Below are 25,021 nucleotides of genomic sequence, written 5' to 3'. Positions count from 1 at the left end.
AAGGGGTGAGAGATAGAGAGAGGGGCGGGGGGTCTGGAAAATGCTCGAGACTGGCTCGACGTTTTCATCTAGAAGATCATCCGCAACTTTTTAAGGTATCCTTCTTTTATTTTTCCATTTCCAATGCTCAACGTCGTCGATACGAAGCATGTCGCAATTTAAATCAAAGCCAACCGAACCAAACCGATCCGATCCAACCACCCCCGGACCGATTTAGTTCGACCCAATCCAATACGATCGCTACATCTCTAAAGGAGAGTACGGCTCTAACCGACGGCGATCGATTCTCGGATCCAGCGATCCCGCTGTCTTCCCAAATCGTTCGTCCGATATTTCGCTGATTCCACTAACCAGCCAATCTTGAAGTTTCAGGTTTCTATGCCGCGGTCCCACAGTTGGATTTAAACTTCGTTTTACAATCTTGCAAAGCATTTGAGAACGAGGAAAGCAACAGGGAGATTGGTCAGACTGATTCCTGTGGTGCGACCGCGCCGAGATCATTGCCGAATTACTATTCTCAAGGGAGGGAGAAGACTACGTACGCGAAGGGGTCGCTGGCGGAATGTTTCACAAAGCCATTCGGCTGCCCCAAGTGCGGAAGATCCTTTACCATCAAAGGCAACATGACCAGGCATCTCAAGTTCGAGTGCGGCCAACCGCCGAGATTCCAGTGCCCTTACTGCGAATTCCGTAGCAAACAAACGTCCAACGTGATGTCTCACATTAGAACCAGGCACGTAGGTCAGCCCGTTTACGTGGTGCACCTGGAGAAATGAAGGATCAGCTGTAAAAAGGATCGTCCGAGGCTGTCGAGAAGACACGAATCGGGAGGTTTAGTACGTGTTCCTGTTGCTCGTTCGTTAACGAACGATGTCGTATAAAGTGAAGGCCGAGAGAAGGCGACGCGAGGTGCGACTGTTCGATCTTAAGATAATCGACCGCTTTTCGCGTAATAGTTTCCCGTGTTTACGGCAGATCCGATCTCCGTCCCTTTCGAGATGTTTCTGTCGTCGGCGGACTATCTCGAAAGCTTGCTGTTCGCATCGGAAACGTAGAAGGTAGTTCCGCGCGAACGCCGCCTTTTGCGATTGTCGCCTCTTATATTAGAGAAATAACATACACGCATTTGCGTATACGTTACATGCATGTAATACATGTAATATACGCATATATACCTACACACACGTTGACACACAGCCACATTCATCGATATACATCACGCGTATATAAATATTATACAGTACATACATTTAATATATGATACATATATTTTCCGTTGTTATCAAATTTTTAAATGTTTTATAAAATTAAGGAACGATCGTTTACGAGATTTAGTCGTGAAACGAGACGATGCTCAAACGAATCTCGAATTTTGGGATACCGAACGCGACCGTCGGTTAATTTGCCGCACGTTGAAATTGCTCGTGTTTTCTACGAAAGGTTTACGTCGTTGACGACGTAATCATTAGCCGGTAACCGGTTTGCCCGAGAAGTCGAACGTAAAGATGTTTCAAGTACAATTGCATTAAAAGTTCCACGATGCACACGAGCTGTCACACGAAAAGTTCTTCGATTTCTAGACGTCCTACTAGATAAAATTGTATGTTTTCTATGGAAAAAAGATTGAGAAAGAGAGAGTGTGTGTGTGTGTGTGTGTGTGAGAGAGAGAGAGAGAGAGAGAGAGAGAGAGAGCGAATGAGAAAGTGTGCGTGTGCGCGAGAAGAAAGGAGGAATGAGTCGATGGAAAAGATAGTAAGAATAACGATAATAACGGCATCCTTAACGTTCATAGCAGGAAAAGAAATGGACTTTAACGTAACAGTTTCATCCGTCGGTGAAATCGAGCCAGCTATAAGGTGAAGAAATGACGAGGAAAAGCGAAAAAGAAAAGCAAAGAAACTGGAGCAACAGAAAACGCGCGTTCGTCGAATAATATTTAAAAGTTGTTTCGGGTAATTGTGCGTCCGGCGTATCGTTGGATGTTCGAAGGGTGAAAAGGGGAGGAACAGAGGAAAGTGTACCTTTCGATTTGCCGGTACGCTTTCCGCTTTAAGACTGAATGGTACAGGGTGAAGCGGTCGGGGCAAACGTTGTGTTCTTTCACTTTTGTTTCTCGTTTATCGAACCGAATGAGAATCACGATGAAAGATAATGCCGAGCTTTTAAGCTTTTGGAATCGATGCGCGGAGACAACAGGATAGTAATGTACCTACTGACGAACGTTTGGTGCAACCAAGTGCTTACGGCGGAAGCGTAGCCGTTCGCACCGCGACCGAAATGTTTTCTTTGATTCTCGTTTTCTTCTACCTACACCTAGACGTTAGTGGCCGACTGTTTTTGTTGCTGTGATATAATTAACGATGTTGTAGCGTTAAGTGCGTTTATTAATAACTATACACGCCCGATCAGAGACGGGCTAGACGCGTTTCTCCATTCATCGTACGAACAAGTTGTCCTTTCCCCGTTTGATCGGTTTCGTACGACCGATCGTTTCCTTCGGGACTTGACTACGAATAAATGTTCGCGAATTACATTCGATGTCGAAACAATTACTATTCCCCATTTTCCACGATGTTTTGTGATCATATATCGTCGTCACTGTGGAATTGTAAGATACGAATAATAAATCGATGTTCAAACACTCCAGCGATTCTATCTGCGCTCGATTACCGAGCGTGCACTGTGTGATATAATTCTTTGATCGTTTACCACCCGTGTTTGTTTGTCTCTTTCTTTTTTCATCTTTCGGTTTTTCTTTTTTCTGTTTTCCTTACTTCTTCTTTACTGTTTTTCTTTTTTTTATGTTTGTCTTTCTTTCTCGTTCCTATCTCGCGTCGCTTTGCTAGATCAGGAGAATCCTTTGGTTCGGTGCTACGTATTTTGCTTTTTTTCACGCGATACATATGTACTAACGAACTCATCGTAGGTCATGGATGCGTCTGTACATATTCCAGACCAACTCCGAAAACGTCGCCGATCGTGTTCCCTTGTTCGACCGACAGATCGATTCCTTCGATCGGCGAACGCGAGGGGAAGAACGCGAATTGGCTCGCGAGTTGTATTATAGTCGCATGTCCAAACACTTTGAACGGACGTTCACCGTACTTTGTTTCTTCTTTGCAGATCTGAGCGTGTTGGACTCGCTGATGAGCATGGTAAAGCCGGGCAACATCGTGGGCAAAGATCGCTTGCTCTATTACTGTCCCAAGTGTTTGCACAGCTTCACGTTGAAAAGTAATCGTAATCGGCATTACAAGTACGAGTGCGGACACGAACCCAGATTCAAGTGCCCTTACTGCAAACTGAGGAGCAAACAAACGTCACAGATCTACAGTCACATCCGCAAGAAACATCCGGAGGAAAGGGTTTGCGTGATCGACCTTAAATTTTAATCGTCATGAGATATATTGTATTCATAAGTAAAGTAATAAACATTTTATTCAATTACAACTTTCCTTCCACGTCCTTCCGCACGATCCTTATCGTATATTTCTCTCGAAGAGAGAAACAGAACATTTACGAGAATGGCGAATATTTAAATGGTAGCGGAGTGGTTCCCGAAGGAGGAGTGCACGGGTAGCGGATTATGAGTTTCCAGTTCTCTTCTAATTCTCGCATCGCGATCGGTAGTCGCGACGATCGTTACGATCGTTACGATCGTCGTGGGCGTCGCACCATCGATTCTCGTATAATTCTAATCGTTGCGCTTTTTTGCTTTCAGTGGATCGTTCGTTTCGACTATTGTACGGAAATTACGGAGCCGGTTCGTACGAAGAAGCGAGCAAGTTCCACGCGTCGGACGATGTCTACGGATCTCTTCGACGCAGAGGCAGCAAGAAAAAGAACTACGTGTGCCCAAAGTGCGGGAATGGTTACACCGTGGTGAAAAGTCTGAATCGTCACCTTCGTTACGAGTGCGGCGTCGCGCCCAGATTCAAATGTCCGTATTGCGGTACTCGCAGCAAGCAAAGGGCACACGTGAACGAGCACATACGTAGAAAACACTCGGGTCAACGCATCTACATTATCGATTCGCCTTGATGACCAGCTCTTCGTAACAGCTGTTCCCCGTCCAGTCCACCATCGTCATCGACGTTCTTCCGTTTCTCGTTCTCCCGAATGCCCACGTTTTCTTTTCGCATTCTAACCGACAACGAACGTCTTGTAACGAAGGTATAGCGTCGTCGTTGTCGCCTCGTCGTCACGATCTGCGTCATCGTTATATACACACACACATATAACATCGAAGGACGGGAATACTGGCCGTCGTAACGTGTGTGTGTGTGTGTGTGTGCGGTTTTTCACGAATGTACATGTGAAATGCGAATAAAGCATTGTTACGGTGCTACTGGACTCGAACAAGTACCACCTGTTGGCGATCGTTCGCGAGAGAGTTTTTCCTTTCGCTTGGACGCGCGACGACCAACGTTCGCTTCTCTTTGCCGTCGAAATCGAATTCGCTAAAACGACGCAGCCACTTGCGGTCGCTTTGGTCGTTCTTTCAACTTTCCTCCGCTTCGCCGGTTAACGAGTTAATCGACGGTTAATCGACGGTTATTCTCGTCCCTGGGCCGAGAAGCTCCGAACACGGAAGCTCTGCCTTTGCGTGTTTGCTCGCTCAAAGACACTGATAAAAGGTCAGCTTGCGGTCTTCTCGGGGACAAGGTGGCGGGAAAAATAACTCGCGGTAACCCGATCCTCTTCGTAACGATAACCGCTTCCATCATTTTTGTTTTCTTCGTGTATCTGACCGGTCATGCGAACACGTCCCGAGACTGCGACTAATTGCGTTTCCTTTTTACTTTTCTTTTTTTAGACATCAAGAGGATCAAGATAGAAACCGATCTGGAGAATCTTTGCTCGGTGGTGATGGAAGAAGCGAAGGATTTCGATTACGAGGAAGAGAAGCCGCTCGGCTCGAGGAGGCGTAGGGCCACCGCTATTCGAGACATTGAGAGGCACACGTGCTCTAGATGCTCCAAGAGCTACATACACGCATGGCATTTAAAAAGGCACACCAAGTTCGAGTGCGGACAAGAGCCGAGAGTTCAGTGCCCTTACTGTGCAGCGCGAATGAAACAACGCGGTCACGTTTATAGACACATTCGTCAGTGTCATCGTGGTCAAAACGTATACGTGATCGATCTGAATTGAGATCGAACTCTGCTCCGATCAATTCCGATTTGCCAATCACCGGCAACAAGTTCCTTTTTCCGCGACTTTTGTACTCGTACTACTCGCCGGGCGAACGACGAGAAACAAACGAGACGACGAAACGATCGTCGAATATCGTTCCTCCTCTAACGCTAGTTCTTTCTGCCTTTTAGTCGCCAGCAGAAGAGAAATCGGTTCGAGTTTCGCGCGTAACGTTTCTAACATAAGATTTCACGCGACAAATGCAATTGTTTGCTTCTGCAGAGAATGCCGCTGGACCGTGCTCGATCAACAAGCACGCGTCTAACTGAAGTTGCGTAGCGAATGTTTAGAACGTGTTTGAAAAGTAAGAGAAAGTGGACGGAGAGAGAATATCGAGACAACGACGAGAAAGGATACACCTGGACCGTCGTCGATCGGTTTTCTAGCGAACGTGTTCTCTGTTGTCCTTTCGTTTCTGTCCACCCTCGACTATCGACTATCGACTAACCTTATTGTATCGTAAGAGCATAGAATCGAGGAAGAGTATTAGAAACAATAAATCACACAGTACAATGTTTCAAGTTATTGCGTAAATAACGTACAAGATAACAGACAAACATTTGAATTAACGCTTTCGCGTTCCCGCTACTTCGATTTCCCTGTAAATCGCCTTGATAGTAAGACGATAATCGTTGGACGATCGATCGTAGGTCGTTGACGAGACGATCGAAAGATACGAAAGAAGGAGAAAAAAAACGGGAGGAAATTTCTAATTGGCACACGTTCGATTTCAGGTTCGCGTCGAAGCGCGTTGTTTAACATTGGGAAGGACGTGACGCGTCGACGCGGAAGGATCCACGCCGGACCGATGGAAAATCTCTACTCGAGAGTAAACGATCGTTCGTCATCGTTCCGGGGCTCGAATTTCTGTCCAAAGTGTACCGTAAAGTTCGATCGTTTGACCGATCTTCGTACGCATATGATACGAGTATGTGGATTCGAGTCGAAGAAGATGTGTCCCTATTGCGATACCGTGGGCGATACCATCGACCAGATCCACCGGCACATCGAACATCGTCACCCGAGGCTCCGCCATGCGGTGCTCGAAGTGTATAATACGAGCGGAAATTGAATAGCCATTTTTCCTTTTCAAACTCCTACCGGCAATATTTTCGTACTTTTGTCTGTGTACTTGTCGATAGATAAAGGTCCCTTTCGTTGCTAGCTAATAAAACGGAAAATAAAGAAGAATAACGAAGACGTATTTCTCGTTCAATCTTAAACGTTTTGATTCGATGTAGTTTTGATGTTGATTGAAAACTATTGTGCCGTAATTAAACGAAACGCAATTAAACGAAATGTTCTTGATCGTAGTTGGATTTCTTATCTGACAAAGTATTTCCCAATTCGAAGAGTCGCTCGTTTATGCTCGTCAACTAACGCCCCTCGTTTTCTTCTTCCTGTGACTTGCAGACATACCGATCCCGTGCATGACTATGCCGAAGAACTTTCAAAGGAATTGCAACTACCCGATGATGCCTCTGATCAAGGACCTGGCGACCCTTTGGATGGCGAAGCGGGTCGAGTTTCCGTATCGATGCGAGACGTGCGGCAAAGGGTATCAGCATCGCGCCACACTGGTCAGACACACCAGGCACGAGTGTGGCAAGGAGCCGCAATTCAAATGTCCCTATTGCGCCCACAGAACCAAACAGCGTGGCAATCTCTATCAACATATTCGAACCAATCATCCTGGCAAGAACGTGTTCTCGAGTAGCATCTAGGAGGCTTTCCTCTCTCCCTCCTTCCCCCACCTTTTTCTCGCACCCTCGTTTTTCGTTTCGTAAGCCTCGTACGCTTCGTACGCTTCGTACGCGTTTATATTTTCTCGTACGTTACCATTCCGTTCGGTGAACGCCAATGCATATAGATAAAGAACGACGATCGCCTGTTCTCGCATAGAGTCGCGTGAATCGAATCTTGTAACGCGATAGAATAGAGAGCAGCTAGAGAGATGTTTCACACTGCGGAACCTTCGTTTGCAGATAGAATTACTCCGCTGCTATCGAGTGAAAATGAGATTTTACCCATCCTACGTACCATATTGTACGCCTAAGTGTCGTGATCCTGTATAAAGCCATGTGCCAAACGAATATAACGAAGAATAAAAAGCGACGTTTGTAAAATATTTGAACACGTTCTGTTCCAACAGCGATTTATCGCCACTGTCTTCTTCAGTTTAGTATTATTATCGACATACGAAAATACGCGGCCAGACGAGAATTCTTTCTAATAATAAAATACACCCGTTCTTTTTCCAGAACTGTCCTGGTCCGGATACCGTTACCAAAGCAGAATTGTCGGCCATCACAAGCTGGTGCTATCCTCGAATAACCCGAGCTTGAAGCTACCTCGGAAATCGAGCAGCTGCCTGGACAAGAAGCCAGGTTGCTTCAGGTGCCCAAACTGCAACAAAGGTTATCGCTGGCTGAGAAACATGAAGAATCACTTGAGAATCGAGTGTGGCAAAGATCCAAAGGAATGTTGTCCGTATTGTCCGCACAGGACCAAGTATAAGAGCAGCTTACAAAAGCACATACTTCGAATACACTTTGGATAACGAGCCACGTCCCTCGTTCTTACATCTCGTTAGTTGCATCCTCTCGTTGAACGATGAAATCACCGATTCGCCAACCACGATCGTCGTATTTATTCGCAATCGTTCCTGGAACCCGGCAAATTTGCATTTATCTGGGCAAAAAAATCTGCTGTATGAACAATAAATTGTTGGCAGATGGAGAAAGCGTTACGTTCGTTTCACGTGTATTCGATTCCAGTGTCTACGTTGATTGAAACCGGGTGTGACGCGACGTAGTATCGTATCGCGTGGTGCTTTTGCAACGTGGATTTTCTACGTTGGAAAAGCTAGATTAGCGGACATCGAGGAAGAGGAGAAGAATCGAAAGTCGGTTGCGAACGGTCTTTGGAAAGCCCACGCCTTTGCCAATGCGCTGACTAAGATTTTTGTTTCAGGTAACATGATGCATACGTGCGAGTGGTGCGGTCGACCATTCTCTTGGCCCTCCAGCTTGAGACTGCATCAAAGAATGGCTTGCGGGAAGCCACCAAACTTCTGCTGCACCATCTGCGATTACAAGTCCAACTTTAAGGGAAATTTGAAGAGGCATTTACTTTGTAAACATCGGATACACATGCATTAGCGAATGGATTACTGTGCGACCGATCTGCTGGCCGATAATAAAGTGTACTTTTATTCCATGCGAAAACCTAACCCTTGACGCTAACATTCTCTCGACCGTTTTACAAATATTTTCAGGCAATGGCAGCCGAACGAAACGATACGGGGCACGAAAACAGAACGTAAGTATATGCGCGTGCACGAGTACGAAAGTACAGGTGTGTTAGCATCGTCGTTTTTTAGCTGCTCGAAACCGGAAACATGCCCTTTTCGAGGAAATCCCGAAGCGACTATTCGTCCCGATCGCCGTCGAATAGAATCAGCTTCGCAGGTTTCTGCTCGAAGAGCGCGTACGATTATCGACGACTGGACGGGACTGTCGTCGTATTCCGTTGTGTTCTATTAACCTGGCAAGGCATGCGCTTCGATGTCTAGAAGCTAGCCACTGCGATCCCCGATCTTTTCTTTCTTTTCTTTCTTCTGGAACCTGCCCTCCTAAATAATCCTTTTCGGTTTGCGCCACGTCGCATCGCATCGCATCGTATCGCATCGCGTCACGCCGTTCGCTCGTCGTTCTTTAATAACCGAGATTTCTTTCCAGATGCTCCTTTATTCCCGATCGTGAGGCCGCGGCTGCACGTTTGTCCGCGTTGCGGACAAATGTACTCCTGGGCGTCGAATCTACGGAAACATCTGAAGATGGGCTGCGGAATGGTTACGTTTGAGACTCACTTCTCCTGCCAGTATTGCCCTTACAGATCGAGGATCGAGGCCTCGTTTCTCAAGCACCTGCTCTCGGTGCACAACATCAAGTAGACAGCTGTTTCGCTGAACGTCATTTATCGTCTACGACTCTTTTCGTTCAGCGATATTTGTACGAAGCCAAAGTCTTTGGATTTTGCGATGGAACTCGTTTTCCACGCGGGAAACCATGCTGTTCGGAACAATGTTTCTTTCATACGGTTTCATTGGTGTTTGTAAATCCGTCACTACGCATACGTATTGGTTTGTCCTTGTCGAGTCGATATTTCAACACTTGAACGTTTGAACAACAATTTTCCTTTAACTCGTTGCATAACGTACACATTGTGGATCGGCCGAATTTTATGCGAAGCCAAAACATCTTCGAAATGTTATTGTCATCGACGATCAAATATTTGTAATCGTTAGAGAGTGTTGAAAGTTAGTGTCGTGTGTCGATTTGCGAAAAAGGATTATCCGTATATCGGTATGCAGTAGCGCGACTCACGAAATAACCGTAGCCGCTCTTTGATAAATCCAATCTAGTCTACAGGCTGTTTTTTTTTCTTTTTTTTTTTTCTTTTTCTTCCACTAAGTCGTTTCTTTCATTACCTATTTTTCTTTCTCTCTTCTTTTTTTTTCTACCTTCGTCGTTCGAATCTAGCGACATAGATTCGTCGGATCGTGCAATCTACAACTTTTCGTACGTATTGTCACGATTTTTACCATATCGAGAAAAGTAACGATAGCGCAGTAAATTCTAGCAACCGATTTCCTACCTATTTGATATCGAAGCGATCGTAGTATGGACAAGCATGCATTCGCAGCCGTCTTTTCCTATAAAAACCGTTCGAAACTTTGCGAGTATCGCGTTTCAAGTGGTAGAATTGTAATTACGACGTTGTACGCTCAATTTCCTCTTTCTGTGGCGTGTCTCGAACAAGAATTCACGGCTGCAACGATACGATGTTTGAACGTCGCGATTCCTTGTTCGAACGAACATGCTTCTACATCTCGAGAAATTAACTTTGACGCGTGTCGTACGAGAAATGCGCGGACGCGTTCAACAAATTCATCGTCTACGTTAACATTTGCTCTGGAAGAGGGATGAAAGACGAAACACAGTACGATAATTTCTTTCTCTTTCTTATCCGTTTTTATTGAAATCCGAGTATTAAAGAGAGATAAAAGAGGGGGGAAGGTGAAGAACGAGAAGAAGAAAGAAGAGGAAGAAGGAGGAGGAGGAGGAGGAGGATGAGCAGGAGGAGGAGCAGGAAGAAACCGTTCGCTCTCGTGTGTGACAAGCTACGATCGATCGAGATCGTGTCGACGTAACGGATTCAATTCCATATAAGTATTCACGCTAATCAAGTAGTGAACGTCAGTCACCTTTCATCTCATTCTTTGTGTAATCGTATGAACGCGGAAGATGAATCGTACTTGTTATCGATAGTTTAGAAGGAATAATGTACGCGAATCGTTCGTTTACGATGCATGAACATCTAGCCTATCTTATCCATTCGATTCGATAGATCCGTAAATCTATTAGATCGAGCAAGAATGCTGCGCAGTGATGGTTAAGTGTTCCTGTGTAACGATGTCCGGCAGTCGATTGCTTTTTAAATAAATACCTGTGTACAGATCCAACCATCTGAAAAAATTCTTCGAAGATTCGTCCCGTTTCGTTATCTTTCACTTGTTATTTTTCTTTTCTTCTTATCTTTTCTTTTCTTTTCGTTTTAACGACGATTCAACTTTGACGATCGTTGAAAAATGCTGGTGCCACAATTCGACCGAAATTAACCGACGTCGATGATCTGCTCGTAGTCGATCAACACTGGACAAACGTTCTTGGAATTCTTGTTTGCTTTTTACCGCATAACCAGTTTCTAACGATGTTTACATGTCTTTAAGGGGCGAACGTTGACCGGTCGTTGAAGTAGACTCGTTTGTAACGAAAGTGCAAACGCAAATACCAACGGAAATTTTTGTAATACGACTGTTGATATAATATGCTTCTTTGATATATCCCTGTGTAGATTCTCATGTTGCGGAACGTACGGTTTCGCGTATAAACGCAGTCCTATGTAAACGCGCGTGATATTTTGTTTCAGATTCCGTGGCCACTTTCAAGATCAGAGAAGGAATTGGCGAACGCATGGAGTTACTCGACGTGACCGACGTTTACGTCGCAACTGCACGGATTAATCTTGAAAACGAGAGTGTCAAGGGATATACAGACGATTGCGTCGTAACGGAAGAAACTTGCGAAGACGAAGACGACGATGAGATGGAAAGTATGGAATACGCGACAGGCGGTTTGAAAGAAGATAGGCAAGAGTATAAATACTCTTGCTTCAAATGCTTGAAAAGCTACAAGAGGAAGGGTCATTTGGTGGAACATCAAAAAATATTTTGCGGCAAGGACAAACAGCAGTGTTGTCCGTATTGCAGTTTTCGTACATACAAGAAATCTAATTTGAAAAAGCACGTCAGTCGTATGCATTGCAACGACACCGACACAGTCGTCTGAGTCGATTGTTTGAACGAAAGAAACACCGTCGGAAATCAAACGGAACGAAACGAAATTTTGCTCGACGATTATGTTTTAGTTCTTCGATATCGATGTTAAATAGACGACAAGTAAGGGAATTGAGGAGCAGATCTGCAAACTGATCGATGCAAAACGCTTTGTGTGTAAGCTTTTGTCATATTGTGATTTGTAAATGTCGTACTTGAACAGTAGAGGAAAAGAAAAGGAAAAGGAAGAGAGAAAATAAAGTTGATTCCGTTTGATATATTTATCCAATGTTTCCAGAGGAATTGTAATCTTAACCCTCTCATGTTTTTCATGTTTATCGCTTGGTCCCCTTATCCATTGACCGTGACTGTTTCCCCATTGAACAAACGATTATTCGGCTACTCTTAGATTTTCGTTAGACGATCGTCGACGGTGCAAAGGCGGTAGAACCTGTCAGTGTGGAACGCTGTCAATGACAAATTGAATATTGTGTTTCAGGTGAACTGGTCCTTTGGGAGGAGTATCAGGTATTCGAGCCTACGGTAACCGAAGCGAGCGAGTTACGATCGGAAAGGTGCTCTTACGAGGCTAATTATTTCGGGTCTGGTCGCAAGTCTACCCGAATATGCAGAAACAAAAGCACGGATCCCCTCGGAGGCAGATACAAGTGCTCGAAATGTTCTAAATCGTATCGTTGGAAGCATCATTTGGTGGAACACGTAAAGGCGTCCTGCGGCCAGAAAAAGGCCGAGTGTTGCCCTTACTGTAGCTACAGAAGCAATCGAAAATGGAATCTCAAGTCTCACATGAAGAGAATACACACGGATATATAGATCTTCGATTCGTTCGCGTGCTTCGTGGCTGTTTCGCCATCTTTTCCTGTATACAATAAAACTAAGCTTATGGACGTTTTCTTTGTATCGGATCGTCTTGAAATCGCAATTTCCAACGTTTGTTTTCATCCTTGTCGCCGTAACAAGCATCTTCGATGCAATCGGAATTGTACAAAAGGTACGTTACAGCCGATCGTGTTTTTCGGTATTGCGTTTTCCACGCGTCTTTCGATCGCTGCCATCGGTACGTTTATCACCGTTTTTCCTTCCTGCGTCTTCTCTTCTCCGATCCCTTCTATGGGAATCGAACGGCACAAGGACAAGCCGGATAATTCTCCGTAATCACGGTGGAACGCGCTTTTGCGTTTCTGTTACAACTGCGATTAATTCGTGTTACAGGGCGAGGCTATTACAGTGACAGAGGGACGAGATCTTTCGGAGGAAGATACACGAAATGCAAGTTTGAACTCGAACGACTCAGATCAGCTATCGAAGCAGTGGCCAGTGGGTTGTCTCTCAGGAAGGCAGCTGACATGTACTGCATATCCAAGTCTGTTCTTCATCGTTACAGTAAACTGGGAATTCCAGTTTTAATGCAGAAATACACGCGAAACGATTCGAAATCCTGGAATTACCATACGCCTTGCAGCGACTAATTTTTTCACGACTGGTTCTCTCATTGATTTCTTATATATATATTTATATATATATATATATTATTTTATTTATTTGTACAAAAATAATGATAACAATAACAACACAACACTAATATGACAGATACAATGAAAAGTATGTCTAATAGCAGTTAGTAACGTAATAAAGTATGACTGATTTATCACGTATCGATCATGTACTTGTAATTGACCTGCGTTGTAACTGTAATAACAGAAAGTTAACCGTCTGGGTAAAATCCGATCGGTTTACGAAGGAATCGAGTCGTGGAACGCCAGAAGAAGAGAAACAGGAGAGAAAAAAGAGTTGGACCCAGTTACCATAGAAGTAACGTGATCGTATTGTTTCTTTTTAGGAAACGACTTGACAAAGACTGCATGAGACCCTGCCTCATAGTCCCCCGCGGTACTTTAACCTGTCGTGCCTCTGCCAACGAATTCTCGAAAGCCAGTGTATAGTTTTTCGAGCAAAACGATCAAAGAGGCACGTGGCTCAAAATAGTCGTAGCTATTTTGCGCTACGTATTTTCCCGGATGAATTCTCGAACAACGATCGAAACCATTCGAACGAAACCGCTCGCTCGCGAAATCTACGGATATGAGCTTCGATACTTGCAACGAAGCTCGCTACGACACGAATGGCACGGCTGCCGTATGAATATCGCGAAAGTGCCATCCTCACGAACGAATTCCTCGGTATTTTCGTCGACCGTTTCTAATATCCGTCTCTTCTGTCTTTCGAATTTTTCAGAGTCGCGTTCCTTGGGCTACCTGAACTGCCAGAAAGTCACCTATCCGTGCAAGAACTGCGGCAAGGTATACAATTACTACTCCAGCCTGGCGAGGCATTTGAAGCACGAATGTGGCGTGGAACCCAAGTTCCACTGTCCCCTCTGTCCTTACAGAACGAAGCACAAGTCCAGCCTGAACACCCACTTGAATGGCAGGCATATGAAACTTTTGAGCGAATTCTACGCGATGCCGAATGGGAATAAGCTGTCATCCTCCATGGACGCTGGAAATTAATCTACTTCGTCAACGACTATTTTGCTTTCTACTCGAGACACGTCGATCGACATCTCTTCAAGACTACATCGACGACGGTCGATCTTTTCTCGGTCTGCGTGATAGTCCCCTTTCCCCTCAAAACTCTTAACTTCACTGATGAAGTGCAACGATTAGACGGAGAACGAGTTTTGCGTTAATTACCGGCCGATGTGTAACGAGGATCGAAAAACCTTGCACGACCTTAAACGCGATTAGCGGCGAAACTTTTTTACTTTTCATAGTAGCTCTATTTTCGCGAAATTTCGTACCGTGTATCGGTATGCGCACTGTTACGTATTTACAGTGTGTCGTTACTCGTAAGAATTTGTTCGTCGAGCGATTATGAGAAAGAAAAAAAGACGGTCGATCGAGTAGATCGCGTGCCCTTTGTGCGTCCATTTCTACAATGTACAGACAAATTCGTGCATCGGTGTAACGCGACGGAGGACATAATTTGGTAAAATGTACGTGTACCTTTGAAACGCTACGGTTTATTCGCAACTTGCGTTTGTGGATTTTGTGCAAACCGCGGAGAAAGTTGGCTGAGACGTTGATTGCCACGCGCAATGTAAAAATCTATATCGGTATGTAAACGAAGTTAGACAAGGATCAAGTAGGTTAACGGGCGGTAGTAAATCTCTTGTTGAGAAACGAACGATCGCTTACGTTCAATTCACTTACGCTTACTATACATATATACGCGATCGACAATAAACGAACGAAATAAAGAAAATTCCACCGGTGTTATAGCTATGTACATTGCGTTCACGTTCTTTGAAAGTTCATCAATCCAATTAGACTACAATTAGATATCGATTGTACCACTTACGCGCTCTACGTGCATACATAAATATTTCTTACCAATAAAAGAGAAAACTTTGAAATTCGGGTATTTCTTCGAAATTTGTTATTTTTCATCAAAGTCGATGTTCATCGTTAAAACAGGATGTTCCGTTCTTCGGTAAGGTGACGACGTTTCGTTCTTCCCGTTCTTATCGATCGACATACTCTCGAATCTGAATCGAAGGCATCTTTCCATTGAAATTTCCATCAAATTTACGAATGAAAATCGAATCGTACGAAATTCCGGCACGAGGCTTAACAGATACCTAGTTTCTCTTGGCGAATCTTTGAATTCGTTCCCCTTCTGCCCTCTCTTTTCTTCCTTTTTAACTTTGCAAAATTTCTCAGCTGTTTTTTCCCCCCTTTTCTCTTCCTCTTTCGCCCATTTGCCACGTATCTCGGTTACCCAATGCACGCACGATCCTCCTTTAATCTGACGATCGACGATTCCAGAGTGCAGTTTCGACCGTATGAGAGGTTTCGTGTCGTGGAAAGGCGAGCGAAGCGAAAAGCGACGGCGAATCGGACGAGAAACCGTCAGATGTAAAGATCCTCGAGACGTCGCTTCATGACCGAGCGTGGAAACCTGTGAAAATCAGAAGATACAAATGCCTATACCGACAACGTCGCAGCAAGTATAGGAGCAGTATATCGAAGCATGTGATGCGTATTCGTCCGAGTCTCCTCTACTCGTGATCGAACGATGCGATGGTCGCGTTAGAAAAGACATAGAAAAGTGTAACCCATACAAATACAAATATCAAGTTTACCGTACAAATATCGGCTCCGACAATAGCGATCGTTGTATCATTCACCGCCCACGGTCGTAGGTGAAATGTAATTTGAATTTTTCGAAAATATACTTCGCCTGACATACTTAACCTGATGGCTATTCGCAGTTGTTATGGATCGATTCGGGGATGCATCGTCGCAACGTTGCTCGATGCTCGCCGCTCGACACTCGAAAAATTGACTTCGAGACTGTCGACGTGGCAGCACGTTCTCGTCCTCTTTTTTTTTTCTTTTTTTTTTTCTTTTTTTCTTTTTTTGCCAAGGATCTGCGATCCAAAACTACGACGATTCGTCCAATCGTGTTCGATACCATCTGCATGTAACGAAAACGTATCCCGTTTGTCTTACATTTCGGACAAATTACAACGTTTAATTCTTTTCCTTAGCCCCTAGTCTCCTTTTCGTTTTACTCGTAAGTACGGCTAGTGCGTACGCTTAGAGGCATATGTAACGTACGTACGTACGTCATACTCACGTTGATCGATGAAAGGATGTTCGTTCCCTTCACGCAAATAATCCGTTCAACGACGATCGAAGGAACGACGATCGCGATCTGTAACTTGGAATTTTAACCGAATGATTTCTTCCTGGTTGCAGATTATGCGAAAATGAGGTTCTACGTGAGTCGATTGCCCAAGGATCGAAGGAGGTCGCGCGGACAAGGGCGATTCGCGTGCGACAATTGCGATCGCCGTTATCACCAAATGAAGAACCTGCGGAGACACGTGATAAACGAATGCGGTAAACAACCAATGCATCAATGCACCTTCTGTCCCTATCGAGCTACCTACAGGTCGTATCTACAGGTGCACATGATGAAGCACGCCAGGTCTGGGTTTACGCCGCGAACAGCGAATATCAGGCAGCAGAGAAATCCCTGAACAACAACTAGCAGCGATTTCGCGATTACCCGTCGATCAATCAAACGTACGAATCGTACATCGCGTAAACAGCGCTGGATAATTCGCTGATAATTTCGTTAGAAACGAAAAAGCTGGCGTATCTGTTCTCTCTTATATACACGCAGACACACGAGACAAGCAGCCACGCACGCACACAAATACAAACATATATGTGTATAATACATTCGATAATGTTCGAAAGCGATCGGTCCGTTCTCGATTCGTATGCTTCTCGATGTTGAGCGTGAATCAATAAAACGAGATGGAAAGAGGAAAGAATAAATAAACGGAGAACGAGGAACAAATGACGAGGATACGAATTTTCACGCTACCGAACGTTGCAAGGTTTTCCGTTTAGTTGGACCAGTTTTGCGTGACTTTCGTCGTCGATCGTCGAGAGAAAAAGTGGCACGAATCAAATAAAAATCTGTCACGTTCTATACCAAAACGATTGTTGTCTGTGTTTGGTGCGTTAATCATCCCCTCCGAGAGACGTTATCTCCTATTCACGTTCCTTGTTTTCTTGTTTGTCGGATCGTTCGAGCAACAGGTCGATTCAGATCGTCCGACGACTTAAGTTGGCCAACTGTTTCGCTCGGGAACCATCGATTTCGACTAATCGATGAAATTTCGTGTCTGTTTCAGTGGAGTCCCAGTATCCTGCGATTTCGGTATTCAAGCATACCTGTGCCACCTGCGGCAAAACGTACAAGCATAAGCATCATCTGAAGAGGCATCACGATTTCGAATGCGGCATCGACCCAAAGTTCAAATGCGCTTTCTGCCCACATAGAACACGATACAAGGATAGCCTGATGAAGCACATACTGGCCAGACATCAGCATTTTCTCGATCAGAATCCTCGTTATAGATTGCAACAGGTGGACGCCCTTGCCGATGTCGAGGGTAACGTGCACATTCAGGGAACCATGTTCGCCTCCTATCACGAGTTTCCACAAAATTTATAAGATCGTTTGTGTAGCGCGCGACCAAATTTTCCTTCGCGTTCAACCGTATTTTAAATACGTGTGGAATTTATCGTTTATTTACATCATTGTAGACACGCCATTGCACGATATCCTGTAAATAAAGATCCTCTGTATTTTACATTTGCAGAAGTTTCTGTCTTTTGAACGGAGCAGCATATACTGCGACATATACTACGAAATTGTATTTGCCGATCTGAGATCTCAGATCGATAACGATAAAACGTATGCGGATCTACGATCGCACGCCGCTCTCCGCTTATGCGTATCAACGAGAATGCTAAAAGTCTTTTATTTCGTTTGTTCGTTTCCAGACACACAGAAATACAGCTCCTCCAATTGGACGGTACTGGCGTTGCCGACATTGACACCGGTTAATACCGCCCTGTACACCAGGCACCTGCGGTCCATGACATTTAAGGGCGATCAAGACAAGATGCGCCGATATGGCCCGAGGAAATACCTGTGCACCGATTGCAATCGAAAGTTTGCGTTGATGGCCTCGTTGAAACGTCACAGAACCTTTGAGTGTAACAAACGAACGGCAATGAGCGAAAAGAACGTTAGGGAGAAATTGAGCGAACAGGAGAGAAGAAGGAAGAAAAAGCACACTTGCCCCAACTGCAATCGTAGCTACAAGTTGTTCACGTCGCTCTGGAGGCATCAAAACTACGAGTGCGGTGTCGAACCCAAGTTTAGTTGTCCCATTTGCAAGAATAGATTTTCTCAAAAGGCCAACCTCGAACGACACGTTAGAACAAAGCATTGAACGTCGTCGTCGAACCTCGTTTCCTTTTCTTTTGTCGATAGATGAACGCTCGTACCAAAAACTGTACTTTTCAAATAGGTGACCAGCTATCAAGCAAATATAGCGAAAAGCGTATCGGGAATATCGCGAACGCTTGGTATCCATCAGTTTTCTTATTTAACAGTAAAATTACAAATTCAAATTCGCGGTACGAAAAACGTAGCAATTGCGATTAATTCCGCAAGTTCACCTGCGCCGTTGAATCGCCTGTTTTCCGATTAGAGCCTGTATAAGTAAAATGTACTAGAAGCATACACGATCCTCTCACGAGAACCGTTTCGTTGTTGATTAAGCCGTAGCTTCGTTAAAAGGTGTGCAACGCGTCCAAAGATGAAGTGTAATTATACGAATGGAATAAACGTGTACGATTTCTGAATCGATGCGTCCCTCTACATTCAACGAAAACCAGTTTCTTTTATTAATGTTTATCGAACTGCTGCCGTCCAATCGACATTTCTCGATCGGTGTGCACCGATTTTTCCTTACGATAACACAAGAGCCTTTCTTCGAAGGGAGTTTCTAAATGTGACAGTGAAATCATTCTTCTGTTTTGGTGTCCAATCCACGTAAATTGTGTACTCCACTAAATATCGATTATTTCTCTCTAATAGGATCTCCCGTTTATTTCTAGGATTCAGACGGAGACTCGTGTTCCAGAGTAACGTCACACGCACGAGGTCCGTAAACGCGGCAGAGGCGCCTGTCAATTGTCCACGATGCGGAAGAACGTATAAGATGAAGAGAAATTTAACCACACACATGAAATTCGAATGCGGCGGACAGAGAAACTTCACGTGTCACGTTTGTCCGGCGAGGTACACGCAGAATATCGGGCTGCGTCGACACCTTTTGCAAAGACACAACATCTATCTTCCGCCAAAGTTTTCCGTTCCTAAACGAATATTTGCTCAGTGATAGAAATGGAATCGAATGAAACGGACGGATCCTTCGAATAGGCGCGAATCGATCGTTGTCGAATAGTATAACTAACGCGATTCTTTGCACCAACAACGTCTATCCTTCGTTTCCAGAGGTTTCAACGAATATCCGCGGGGGTATATGTACAAAATTATAACGATAAGACGAGGTAAACAACCAAAGACAGATTATACTGTAAGGTCCTTATTATACGAACGATATTAAAATAAACGTTGCGCACGAGACAACTTGATTTTCTTTAATCGTCCAAGTAAGAGAGCCGTTTCTGGCGAGATCAGCGACCGAGAGACACGAGACTGCTAGCTACTTTGTAGAGAGAGAGAGAGAGAGAGAGAGAGAGGGCACCTTACGTTGACTGCTTTTTTTTTAAAGTTCAAGGACTTCAAAAGCACCCCGATAGATTCTACTTGACGCATTCTTTTCATTATTTTACAGAGACGCAAATCACCGCTTGGGGATCCAGAAACGGATGCTTGAGGAACGTGGAAGCGTTCACCTGTCACCAATGCGGCAGGTCGTATCAAATGAGGCACAATCTGGTGAAACATTTGAGATTCGAATGCGGTGGGCAGAAGCATTTTGCCTGTAATCTATGCCCGGCGAGATACACGCAGAATGGAAAGCTAAGACAACATATGCTAAACGCGCACAACATTTTTGTCCCTCCGCGCAAGACGTGGATGAGATCCGCGTACGGTTAAATGCCGTTTATTTCTCAACGTCTTCGTTCGTTACCGTTACTTTCACAGTAAGATACGTTTTTGATACAAACAACGCGATTCTTGTCAAGAATCTTCGTTCATGTAACGTTTGTCCGATTAAAAGGCGAAAGAAAAACAATAAATCGGTTAAAAACAAGCGAACGTTCGCGAGAAGCTTCGTCTTTATCTACCATTGCTTCCCACGCATCGTGCACATTCGTCAACGGCATCACTCGTTTACGTGATTCGGCAACCACAGCCACGCCGCATTCTTTCGTTCGGATTCCAACCAAAATTTGTTCGCGCGATCGAATTCATCGGACTTTGTGGGCCATGTAAGAAAGTTCGAGCGTTTTCATAAAATTTCGAACGTTTTCTTTTTTTTCAGGTCTCCACAATTAGGTCATTGTCACTGATACTTCATCGATTGGAAGATATTGCTTGCCGATCATCAGTGAAGAACGCAGATCTTCGTTTCACTTCCAGAAGAAGAACTACTTTCAAGCTGTGCAAATAAAACAGACGATAAACACGATCCACGAAGATTCACTCGAAGACGCGTTTCGCGCTCTCCTAACGTTTTCAGTGGCTCTCTCCATGTAGAATTAAATAAACGATTATCCACCAGTCGTGTTCGTTTGGTCGTTGATTCATTTGACACGTAGCAAAAGTGAAAACCGTAATCGTAACTATTCGTTCGAACTTAAACGCACGCGCGTCCCAACTAAAAAACCGTTTTACAATAACTGTTTCCCGGTTTCTGTGTAGTTCACATTTCGCGGACACAACGCGCCAACGAAAATTAATGCCAGTTTCACGATACAGATTTCTCTTGGTCTTCGAAGAACAGATGTAAACGATCGAATCGCGGTCGGGAAACTTTTTCCTCACCCTTTCTCTCCGTCTGTCTATCTTTTGACAGAGACTGGCAATTAATTTGGACGTTTCGTTGTAGTAATCGACGAACAAATGCTCCGCTTCTATCGATGGCTGGGAATTCACTCGAAGACGGAGCACTCGTGACACGTTTACTGGTCGATTAGAAACTTCCATCCATGTCAGAAAATCGATAGCTTCTCGATATACCAATTGTCCGGTTGCCCGTCTGTTCGATGAAACTTTCTGACAGTAGTATTTTTCTTTGCATTTGACAGATTTCGTGAGGTCTCCGTTCATCTGTCAGCAATGCGGTCGAGCATACACGATGCTGTGCAACTTGAGGAGGCACATGAAATGGGAATGCGGAGGAAAACGGCAGTTTCCCTGTTACTACTGCAGCTACAGTTTCACTCAGAAGACGAGCCTGCAACGACACGTGACCGCGATTCATAAGATCGACGTTATCAAGGAGGCGAAACCTAAAAATTACATTATTCAAACCCTCGAACAGAGCACGTCGAAATTCAATCGTTAAATTGTACTTGCACGCTATCATGCAGTTCACTTTCAATGTCGCGAATCGCTAAATATTCGCGACGCAACAATCTGTACATGCTATAATACTAAAGATTCATTGTTTTCTGTTGTAGAGCAGCTACAACATTCGATTCTAGTTTTAAATGGCAGTCAATCTTACAATTTACGGGAGTGCCGTTCAATTCACTTAGAAAATTCTCATCTCTTCCTTTCCATAGTAACAATCCCGCGTATCCACAAGATCCACCTCCATTCGAATCCTTCGGAACGTAGGTCGTTCCTTGTGTTTGCCTTTGCCCACGTTCCAACTCAGTTCGTCCGTTTTCTTTCATATCCATTTTGCTGTAACTGCTAGAATTTTTTCGCGACAGCGGCATCAACGAGCAGGGAGTGAGAAAAATTGTCCTTGGGAGGATCGATGGATCGATGGATCGATGAATCGATTCTCCCAAGTTAGCAATGAAACTCTGGTCCCCAATGGTGCTACGTTGATTGTCCCGATATTTCTGTTTCGCGATTAACACAACTTTACTCTTTATGTTCCTCTAGGTCTTGCGAAGCTAATCCATCCGTCGATTGTTCGCGTTCAAGCATTCGGTTTCAGTCGGTCAGACAGAGGAAGAGAGAGAGAGAGAGAGAGAGAGAGAGAGAGAGAGAAAGAGAGAGAGAGAGAGTGAGAGTGAGAGAGTGAGCGAGTGAATTTGTTCGTCGATAGCAAAGTCGTCCTGCATTCGGAAGAAACCTTAATCCGTCAGTGAAGAAACCGTATTCACGTCAAGAAGATGGCATTATCGTGAATCTGGCTCAACATTACAATCGAAGATTGGCTCAAAGACCGACCTGGTGACGTTACATCATCGAAGAAAAGAACAACCATGACAAGTGGCCACCAAACTGCATCCTCGAATTCGAAGATATTGCGCTAAGGATTATCGAAATACGCATAAACGCCTGCAAATTGCACCGTGTTTGATGGTTCGAGTCTCTTCACAGATTTTGGCTGAACGCATTTAACGTAGTCGGTGTTGTTTGTTTTTAATGGTATATTATCAAAGTCCGTTTTAACTTGTCTCCTAGAACGTTGATAATAGTTTGATGTGACATCAAGAGATAATAAATATAATAATACAATTTTCCGACAATTTTCAAGCATTTTCCGTAACGACCGCTCGTCTCCCACTCGAAGATTGGACGTGTAAACCACACGTACACGCACACAATAATTTAAAAAGAAAAAATTGCCGTTTGCAAATTTGACGTTCGCCTTCTATGTTTGTAAAATACCCTCGAGTTTATATTCTCCGATAATTTATTTTCTTTATGTAACACGGAAGAAATAGAAATCGATCACAATATGTTCTTGCTCGTCCTAATCGATGCCGACACCTATCGAGGATATTCGTCCTGCGTCTCATTTCGATGTACAAGTATGTATACAATAATTATTACCGATCAATCTCGTCTTGAAGATCTTTAATTGACCGTTCGATCGTTACCGTTTCTCGCCGTTGTTTAAAATGTACGTGCGAAAAGAATAAGCAAAATCGTTACTGGTCTCTTCTTTGTCTCTTCTTCCCTTCTCGTAGTTGCAGTGAAAGTGGGAATGAGAGCGCGAGTGAAAGCAAGAGCGAGGGTGGAAATGAGAATAAGAAAGTCAAGGAAGAAACGCCATTCCCTAATTAATCTTCTTTTATTTTCCATAACACCTTTCATATCTGTAATTTTTGTATTCGGGACACGTATCTCTCTAATCGCGAAGAATGCTTAAACTTGTTTTCTTTCGGTAGATTATTCTCTCACTGTCGACTACTCTTCGGTTCGATAAACTTTCTTCTCTCCTTCAAATTTTCACGTTTCCTCTCGCCTTAACGTGTGAAATTTATTTGTTTTTTTTTTGTCAGAAGTACTGGGTGACGAAATGTACCTAAAGTGTCCGGCGCCGGTCGATGTCCACAACGATGCCGATCCATTAAGCCTGAATTCGAAGGATATCTTCGAGGAGATTGGATACCGGGCTTCTCAACATTGGGTACCAGAAACGGACAAACCTTACATATGCTCGAACTGCGGCAAAGGATACACTCACATATTCACCCTTAATCGTCATCGTAGGACAGTTTGCGGTAAAAGAAGGAATAACGGGGGCAAATGGAAGTGTACGCGTTGCAAAAGATCCTACGCTACCAAAGGGAATCTCGATCGTCACATCCAATACGCGTGCGGTGTGAAAAGGAAATTTTGCTGTTTCGTTTGCCACAGCATGTTCACACAACGTTGCAGTCTGATCAGGCATTTAAAAACCTTCCACGACAGTAACAACGATGATTAATTTCCCTAAGAGTATCAACCGATGAACATGTGCCGTGCGGAAGCAAAAAAAATCCGAAGATTCGGCAGTACGAAGACACCCGTTTCGGAAACAAGCATTAAATTATCGATTACGTTTAGGAGTATCAAATAGTCAGTAGATCATCATCGTTTTTCTGTCGGAATATTTTGCCAACTGATTTTTTCAGACTGATGATCAGGTTCCTGAATGTGATATTTTCACGTCAAGGCAACCCTAAGAAATCGCCTAAGAAAACGTAAAACGTTTCTATCGGAGAGAAACTTTTCTTTTTTTCCTCTTTTCTTTTTTTTTTTTTTTTTTGTCCGAGAAGAAATTTGTTTTCAAGATCGCTTACGAATTACGATTTTTCATTGTGTTACGTAATTTAATCTATAAAGTAGAATTTAAGTGAAAACAACATGTAGTCGTTGCTGTGATTTCAGTATTTGAAATTGTTCTGTGCACGTACATAAAAGAAAGAGAGAAACTCAAAAAATCTTCGTAGAAACTGTTCAACACGTCGCATGTCCGTTGTTTGTGAATATAAGTATCTGTCCACGGCTTAAATAGTATATATCCTTTTGATAATCTATCGACTATTAAATATATATATATATATATATATATATATATATATATATATATATACATACATGTATAATATATAAATGAGACGCAAAAAAAGATTTTTTTTGAAGGTTTGAAATCATAAGCATGCTATTATCACGATGTTCGCAGTGGTTATGTACTTTTTCTTTGACAAATGTTTTATAGTTAGATCAATGATATATTAAGGTACAAAACAGTGATACGCTTCGTTGTAATTTGGAAATGTTTTACGGGTGCGAAAGCACAACTTGACACGAACATGATGTCTTCTCGTCATTGATTTTGATTTTCTTATAGTTATCAGTGTGTCATATGTAGCCTCGTTCAAAAGATTATCGAACTACTGGTTCGGTATTCGTACATTTGAGCTAGGGGAACGCCATGTATTCATTTTACGTACTTTGGTTCGTCAAGTGATACGCGGACGAATATTGTGTATCTTTCTAAAGTTTCTAAACTTTAGATTAGATACACTTTGATGGTGTTGAATTATTTTATTCTTTTTTACTATAATTATTACTTTTATTATTATTATTATTATTATTGTT

At 43.6% G+C, this 25,021-nt stretch overlaps 3 protein-coding genes across 9 annotated transcripts in view; all 3 read left to right on the top strand.

The window, feature by feature from the left end:
- LOC138183346 (longitudinals lacking protein, isoforms H/M/V) overlaps positions 1–7,768 on the top strand; it is a 79,599-nt gene extending 71,831 nt beyond the window's left edge. The window contains exon 7 of one of the 7 annotated variants that reach the window (XM_069120153.1): positions 7,458–7,768. In XM_069120153.1, the coding sequence (XP_068976254.1) occupies positions 7,458–7,756 (299 nt within the window). In that variant the 3' untranslated portion in view covers positions 7,757–7,768. Of the gene's footprint in view, positions 1–366; positions 2,642–3,123; positions 3,451–3,721; positions 4,057–4,816; positions 5,718–5,930; positions 6,370–6,609; positions 7,230–7,457 lie in introns of those variants that run through there. The other 6 variants (XM_069120149.1, XM_069120140.1, XM_069120139.1 and 3 more) reach the window with 6 other exon arrangements.
- Positions 7,769–8,174: 406 nt separating this feature from the next.
- Positions 8,175–12,430, top strand: LOC138183232 (zinc finger protein 676-like). Its single transcript, XM_069119902.1, has 3 exons — positions 8,175–8,331; positions 11,191–11,574; positions 12,096–12,430. The coding sequence occupies exons 1-3, from the start codon at positions 8,175–8,177 to the stop codon at positions 12,428–12,430; spliced, it is 876 nt and encodes a 291-aa protein (XP_068976003.1).
- Positions 8,354–20,746, top strand: LOC138183355 (oocyte zinc finger protein XlCOF6-like). The gene is made up of 6 exons (XM_069120180.1): positions 8,354–11,773; positions 12,096–16,524; positions 17,331–17,591; positions 17,986–19,294; positions 19,854–20,166; positions 20,508–20,746. The coding sequence occupies exons 2-4, from the start codon at positions 16,392–16,394 to the stop codon at positions 18,438–18,440; spliced, it is 849 nt and encodes a 282-aa protein (XP_068976281.1). The 5' UTR covers positions 8,354–11,773; positions 12,096–16,391; the 3' UTR covers positions 18,441–19,294; positions 19,854–20,166; positions 20,508–20,746.
- The last annotated feature ends 4,275 nt before the right edge of the window (positions 20,747–25,021 follow it).

The sequence above is a fragment of the Bombus flavifrons genome, chromosome 9, assembly GCF_040668555.2.
Source record: "Bombus flavifrons isolate JBK064 chromosome 9, iyBomFlav1_principal, whole genome shotgun sequence".
Classification (NCBI taxonomy): domain Eukaryota; kingdom Metazoa; phylum Arthropoda; class Insecta; order Hymenoptera; family Apidae; genus Bombus; species Bombus flavifrons.
The sequence above is the reverse complement of the archived record's forward strand: the minus strand, read 5'-3'. Positions and strand labels throughout refer to the sequence as shown.

Excerpts from the sequence above, each read along its gene's own strand:
- LOC138183355 (XM_069120180.1), top strand. The coding sequence starts at position 16,392 with ATGAGGTTCTACGTGAGTCGATTGCCCAAGGATCGAAGGAGGTCGCGC. Across the intron at positions 16,525-17,330 it reads ACACGTGATAAACGAATGCG|TGGAGTCCCAGTATCCTGCG; the intron begins GTAAACAACCAA and ends TGTCTGTTTCAG. Across the intron at positions 17,592-17,985 it reads CGCCCTTGCCGATGTCGAGG|ACACACAGAAATACAGCTCC; the intron begins GTAACGTGCACA and ends GTTCGTTTCCAG.
- LOC138183232 (XM_069119902.1), top strand. The coding sequence starts at position 8,175 with ATGATGCATACGTGCGAGTGGTGCGGTCGACCATTCTCTTGGCCCTCC. Across the intron at positions 8,332-11,190 it reads TTTGAAGAGGCATTTACTTT|ATTCCGTGGCCACTTTCAAG; the intron begins GTAAACATCGGA and ends ATTTTGTTTCAG. Across the intron at positions 11,575-12,095 it reads TTTGAAAAAGCACGTCAGTC|GTGAACTGGTCCTTTGGGAG; the intron begins GTATGCATTGCA and ends ATTGTGTTTCAG.